The sequence below is a fragment of the Apaloderma vittatum genome, unplaced genomic scaffold, assembly GCF_000703405.1.
Source record: "Apaloderma vittatum isolate BGI_N311 unplaced genomic scaffold, ASM70340v1 scaffold42392, whole genome shotgun sequence".
Classification (NCBI taxonomy): domain Eukaryota; kingdom Metazoa; phylum Chordata; class Aves; order Trogoniformes; family Trogonidae; genus Apaloderma; species Apaloderma vittatum.
In genome coordinates, this window is record NW_009704882.1 from 1 (window position 1) to 6866 (window position 6866).

At 46.6% G+C, this 6866-nt stretch overlaps 2 protein-coding genes across 2 annotated transcripts in view; both read left to right on the plus strand.

Annotated features, from left to right (window-relative positions):
* Window positions 1-117: 117 nt before the first annotated feature.
* On the plus strand, window positions 118-1108 carry YOD1 (YOD1 deubiquitinase; the record flags this gene model as incomplete). The annotated part of the gene is made up of 1 exon (XM_009865184.1): window positions 118-1108. A coding segment is annotated over one exon (732 nt), but the record flags the coding sequence as incomplete, so codon positions are not given.
* A 5160-nt stretch (window positions 1109-6268) lies between these two features.
* LOC104270744 (chromosome unknown open reading frame, human C1orf116) overlaps window positions 6269-6866 on the plus strand; it is a 5646-nt gene continuing 5048 nt past the window's right edge. Inside the window, exon 1 of the mRNA XM_009865185.1 lies at window positions 6269-6387. Coding sequence (XP_009863487.1) covers window positions 6269-6387 — 119 coding nt within the window. The remainder of the gene's footprint in view (window positions 6388-6866) is intronic.

Below are 6866 nucleotides of genomic sequence, written 5' to 3' on the forward strand. Positions count from 1 at the left end.
GACACACCGGGTGAGTACGCCAGAGCTGTTCCGAGGTTGCTTTCCGTCGGGATAACAGAATTCGTTCTGTTTTAGGAGCAGCAGCGTGTTTAACTCCCATCTGCGTGTTTCTCTCAGTTCTTCCTCCCTCTGTGTCTGACAGGTGATACCCTGATCGTTGAAGAGGACACGTCCAAGCCCAAGACTGACTCGCCGGTAGTTGCCAAAAGAACAATGTCCAGCTCAGTTAGGGAGGTCGCGCCCGTGCTGGCGAGGAGGGTTGTTCCTGCAGATAACTCCTGTCTCTTCACCAGCGTGTACTACGTGGTGGAGGGGGGCGTTTACGACCCGGGTTGTGCTCCAGAGATGCGCAGCCTTATCGCCCAGATAGTAGCGAGTGATCCCGAGTCGTACTGTGAGGCAGTTCTAGGGAAAACAAACAGGGAGTATTGTGACTGGATCAGAAAAGAGGAGACTTGGGGAGGAGCCATCGAAGTGTCCATTTTATCCAAGTTTTACCAGTGCGAAATCTGTGTGGTGGACACGCAGACAGTCAGAATCGACCGTTTTGGGGAGGACGCCGGTTACACCAAGCGGGTCCTTTTGATCTACGATGGGATTCATTACGATCCGCTGGAACGCAAAATCCCCGACTCGGACGTTCCTCCCCAGACCATTTTCTCCACGACGGATGATATTGTTCTTGCACAAGCGTTGGAGTTGGCCGACGAAGCCAGGAGGAAGAGGCAGTTTACTGATGTGAATCACTTCACGCTGAGGTGCATGGTGTGCCAGAAGGGACTCACTGGACAAGTGGAAGCCAGGGAACACGCCAAGGAGACCGGACACACCAACTTCGGGGAAGTGTGACGCCTGCATGAGGATGGTTACATCGACTACCTCACCGATCCAGAATGAAATTCTGGATTGCCAGATAAGCTGTATGTAATCATAAGATTCCGTTCACAAAGCTTGAAAAGCTTTTTAACTTGACGATGGCCGCGGTGCGCAGGTTTGTTCTGGTGACTTTTCCAAGGGATTTGAAATAGGTATCTTCTCGCATGCTGATTATAGTACGTTGGCAGGTGGTATACGCTGGCAGCTAACACTTCATTTCTGAAATTCTCTTCTCTTTCTCCGTGTGATTCAAGTGGACGTACACAACCAGGCTTGTTCGACACTAGCGTTAAAACTGTTACCAAATTAAACTCTCCGCATTATGTTTTCAGGGTAATTAAGGTTTTAGGAAACACACGTTATCAGCATTACTTTTACAAAGAATTAGACTGTGCACACGGAAGCAGTTCTTGCAGAGAAAACTGCTTATCTGGTGCCCAGTTTTTAACGGAAAGAATATCTCCAAAGCTGCCCTATACTGTGTTACCATCAGAAGTAGACTATTGTTTGTGTGAAGTCATGGCTTTAGAGAAAGAAATGGCCTCTAAGCTTTAAGATAGCCTTCTTTAAATTAACAAGTAGATGGTTAAGTGTTGAATAAACTTATTAATCCTCCATAGGTAGATTTTAGTCGCTTGACAAATAATTACCAAGCTCCCGGTGTTTACACTGCGTCAGGACATAGGCATGTTTCTTGAAATACTTTGGATTCTTCTTCGTAATAGCATCTGAAATTCTGGCAAGAGGGAAAATACAGTAGTTAGGGAAGTGACTTAATTTGCATCTGTTAAATATATTTAAACAGACTTGACTTGGGTATAGCAGATCTCACAGCCACAGTGTTACTAAGCTGTTCCAGATTCCAAATACTGTAAATTAGCACTTTAAGGTCTAGTTCTCACTCTTTGCCCATAAAAGATTTTGCCCTTCTTAAGGAGGACAGAGTGCTAACCTAGGAGGGAGGCTTGAAGTTTCTTCATCTGCATTCTGCCTTAAGGTGTTTTGATTTGTCACCGGTGACTGTTCAGTAGCAAGACTTTAATTCTGAGAATGAAGGGTGCAGTTCAGTTTTCAGAGCAAAATAAGCTGCGTAAACTGCCCTACTTCTCGTACTGTTGTGAATCAGGGAAGCTGAAGTTGGTTTAATATATCTTACCTCACAGCGGGGTTGTGAGGCTTAACAGTAAGTGCTTTTGAGGTCTTTTAAAAGGTGCTGTAAAGGTGCATATTACTGAAAGGGATTTTTTTTTTCCTTTGAAATGCCTGCAACACATACTCGTCTTACTGAATTTTAAAATCGTTTTAGCCTGCTATTCATGTTTCACTGTTGTGCGTTACCTTCCTTGCACTTTTATGAATGGGGAGCAAGAACACGCATCTTTGGATGGAGGCAGAAACACACCCACTTTCCAAGTGGGATCTAAGATCTAGTTTTAAAAGCCTCTATTCGTTAAGGCATCTGGCTAGACTCCTGGTGCAGCAAAAATGTCTCTTCTATAAAACCCATGTTCCACTGAAGCTCTCGAGCCTCCCAGTTGGGCCATGAAATACGGGAGGGTCTCATCAAGGAAGGAACATAATTACATAAGTGCTGTGCTGAATTGAGGCACAAATAATTAAGTATAAAGAATAGAATCACCAAGAGCACTACAGACCAGGTTTCTTTTAAGTTCAGTATTAAAATACACTTTAGCACTGTTGGGAGTTGCTGACAAAGCTACATAACTTCCAGTGTTCAACCCCACTTTGCTTTTAGCCTGTCATGGGGGAAAAGAAAAAAAAACCAAAATCCAACAAACAAAACACAGACCCCCAAAGCCCAACATTAAAACCAGTCCTCTGGAAGCTGATGCTTATAAACCTGACAGTTCAAGGAACTTGAAGATTACACTGTGTTAAAACTACTTGAGATGAAATACTGTCTAGGAACGAGACCACGAGACTGTCCGTCCTGAGCTGAACTCTCAGCTTTCGCACGGAAGCGGGGAGACGCCTCGGACGAGGAGCTGACCCCTCCCCACCTGTGAAAAGGACATAAAACCTACCTCAGAGAGGTGTGCGAGGCGACCGTCTTCGGGTGTCTCGGAAGCGGAAGATACGTATTTATTGTCTGCCATGTTTGCAAATGCATTGACTTTGGGGAGCAACACTTCGATTTTTAGCTTTGTATCCTGGATGGATTTCTGAGAGCGTTGTCAAAATGATTTTTTTGGGCAGGATATTTCTCAGTTGCAGTATTTTTAAGATCAGTTTTATTTAATCCAGAGTGTTTAGATTTGCTGTATCCTGTTTGCATTGGAAATCTGCTAACAGAGAATCAGTTCCATTGGAGGAAGATGTGTCAGTATCACTGCTTGGATGTTTTCTTTTGTTGCCTAGAAAATAAAAACTCTTTGGTTAAAAAAAAAGTCAACTGAACTGCTGTAATTCATCTTTGGAAAAGCTGATACTGTTACACACTGACAAAGTCTTAAAATAATAGCTGAACCTTCTTCACTTTTCATTTCTTCAAATAATTTATTTTTTTTTTAACAGTAAAGTATTTCCTCTGTGTAATTAGATATCAAAGGGAACAGCTGTAAAGACGGTTTTACATACCTCCAGGATCTTTCATGCATTTAAATATATAGATCATTAAGTAGACAGACTTTAGGAAGGTTTTGGTTTGAGCATAAAGATCTGCTTCATGGATGCAGCTGCCTGAAAGCCCAGTCTCAGGAATCAGTGATTTTCTCACGGACAAACACTTCCTTAGTTCTGGATACGTTTCTGTAAAAAGAGCAATTCTTAGAACGGAGAGAAAGAACATCTTGTAATGCGGTGCAGAATCAGTGTCTGAAAGCTGCACCTTTTGGTGTGCACAGGCACAGCGGAGGGTGTCTCCTGTCCCCAACCTGTTGCAGAACGTAACAGTGTCATCAGCTGACCCCGGGCAGCCAAACCCCGGCTGGAACACAGCATTCCGCTTTGCAAACACTTCGGACCTAAGCACCCTTCTCTGTTTGCCCTTCTCGACTTTTGAGGACGCAGGAGGAGGGGACAGGCACAAATGACAAAAATGCAGAAATTCTCTGCTGCCTACCTTAAACACAGAAATCAGAGCTTTGGGGAAATCAGACTGACACAGAACCGCTGAAGCATCTGTGATCTGGGCAGATCGGCTCCTGCCCGGGATGAACCCACCCCTGGGCAAGTCCTGCAAACCTCTCCCTGCCAGGGAAACTTCAATAAGGAGCAAAACATTTCCAGTTTGCTATTTTGAAAATTACGGCTCTTTGTTGTACAAATTAAAAACTGCCTACATTTTAAAGCAAGCTATGCATCCAGAGGTACAACTGCCATCAGGTTTTGCTCTGCTCTGGAACGGGCAGAATAAATTACTTTGAATTAGCTGAAATCAGTATAATTTTTTTTTCCACTCTTCTGAGTCTGAGCACCAAAACGCTTTCCACGACAAGTGAACATAACAGGGGAGTTAACAAAATTAGACTGTCCAAGATGGCAATGTTCTTGTCTACTATTTTTAATTAAAGCCTGGGGGGAAACATTGGGGAACTGTATCATACCTTGAGAGCAGACTCCTCGTTTCCGATGCAGAGTTAATGCTAACCAAGCCATGGAAACAAATCACCTCGGCTCCCTACCTCTGTTCCGTAAAATAGGGATAATAAATAGGGCTCCTTGCTCAGTTTGCAGCCATATTAGGATTTCGTTATTTCTCTAAACTGCTGTGTAATACCAGGCGTTAACTCCATCGTATTGCTCACGACTGATTTGTCAGCATACAGCCCGTACACACAATGTGCTCTGAAGAAAGTGTCGCACGGAGTGTGATGTCATTAGTTCACAGGTATCTTATCGGTGACGCCGTAGGGATGCGTTTCCTTCGGGGCCAGGACTGAATCATCGTGTCCTTTTGTTTATGAACAGGGCGAGGCACGACGGGTCTGTTAACATGCCAAAGTCCTCTCAGGGCTTTGTGGAGTTTTCTCTGCATCGTTTGACTACTTGCATATACTTCATGCCGTCCACGTGAAATCATGCTTTTATTTTGGGTTGTAGCTATTTATATTTGTCGGAGGAAGAGGAACCTGGAAAAAAAAAAACCCACAGGTTCTTCCTGGGCGTCTAATTCAGAGAAGCTCAAGACTTCTCTCAATGGATCACGACATTTTCCTGACCTACACAACGCTCTGCCTCTCACTGCACAGATTTGAGTCCTTGTGCTCTCAGGACACACTTACCCCATCTGGGAGCACTTACTGGGTTTGCAGAGACAAATAAGAAAATATCTCTGAGGTTGACTCGCTCAGCTCCAAGCACACCTCGACAAAACCAGTGTGAATGTGACCCCGTTTAACCTCCCACACCATCCGGCAGGACACCAGCTAACGCGCTTCCACCGAGCCCCGCGCTCAGCTCTGCCATCGCCCGCTGTCACCACGCTCAGGCAGCAGCTGGGGCTGTCCTGACGCTCCCATCGTGCCGCAGCCGCGCCTCTGACCTGTGGTGCAGGGCTGTCAGGAACCTCTGCTCGGGAGATTTGCTCTTCGAGGCACGCGTTCCCTTTCGCAACAGCGCGCAGCTGGGGCTCAGCAACGCTGGTGGGAACTTCTGGGCTTCCTGGCTCATCTGCTTTCTCTCCATCCTGTCATAGCTTTAAATAACCAATGTTTCCACTTCCCTGTTCTGCGTAGCAAGGAGCACATGTTGCAACACAACCTTTTTCTGAAAAACATTTTAAAAAATTTTAAAAATCATCGAAGCATGAAAACTCAAATCTGGTGGCTAGATCAGTTCTGGAAGTTTGCTGCAGGGTTTCTGCTTGGATATTTAGGAGCATCTTATAGAGCAGACACAAGTCTAAGCAGGGGTGGGGGGAGAAATGGCCTAAGCATCGTTAGTAAGAGAAAAAAGCTGTAATTTTAAAAGGAGAGCCCAAAGTTGGGGTAAAAAGGAGTAACTGCAATTCCTTCAGCAGCTTCCACAGCACCCCCTGGGCAGATCGGGTGCTGCGGGTCAGCATCGCCCAGTGCTGCACAGGGTGATGTGGTAAAGCTTCCCTAATAAAATGGCTGTTTGGGGGTGGGTTGTGTTTTTTTTTTTAAAAAAAAAACACACACAAATTTCTCCTTACAGCATACAGCAGCAGGCGGCAAACTTGTGCTCTCTGGGAAGGCTTTGGTGATTTGCAGGTACGTACCTGTTCTAGCACCAACGTGTGTTTTCAGAGCCCAGAAAGAACCGAGTCCTACCCTGAGCTGAGGGACCTTGCGCACAAACCCACCTCGGAGAGTAAAACCTGTTGTGGGGCAATGTGTTCAGCAGCACCCGGCGCAAACATGCGGCAAAGGACTTAATTACTGTGTACAGAGGCGTTTCGGTCAGGGCCATGCGCTCGGCTCCTCCGAGTGTCAGCGAGCAGCTATGCGGCAGAACAGGATGTCGGATTAAGGAGTCTCCGGCGAAACCCGCGCTGAGGACACCACAGGACACCAACCACGCCGGGAAGTGAGTGAGCTGGGTGGTACCGAGCAGAGCTGCCCGCAGCCTCCCGGGCACGGGCTGCCGCCCGCCTCTGCCTGCACCGGGCTGGCTCGCAGCAAAGCTGCTCTGCCAGGGCTGCCGAGAACGCGGCACGCAAAGACCTGTCTGCTTTGGGTCACGACACGCAGGGGTTTTAGGGACTCAGCCATGCTGCAGCCCGGAGCGTAAGGAAAAGCTGCCTTGTATGGGTGCAGGATGAATTTCTCTCGCTCCGGCGCAGCAGGCTGCAGGTGAGGGGCTGGGGGCTCACCCAGGAGCGCTCACTTATCTCCACCGAGGAGGCGAGTTAATGTGTAACCTGGCTCCGTTTGGTTAACCCAGAAAAGCAAAGAAGTCCTGGGACAGGCACGGCCAGAGCAGCGTGGAACGACAGACGTCCTGGTAAAAAAAGAAAAATAGTTAATAATCTCTATTCCTTCTCATCCTTTGCTCTTTGTCTTTTT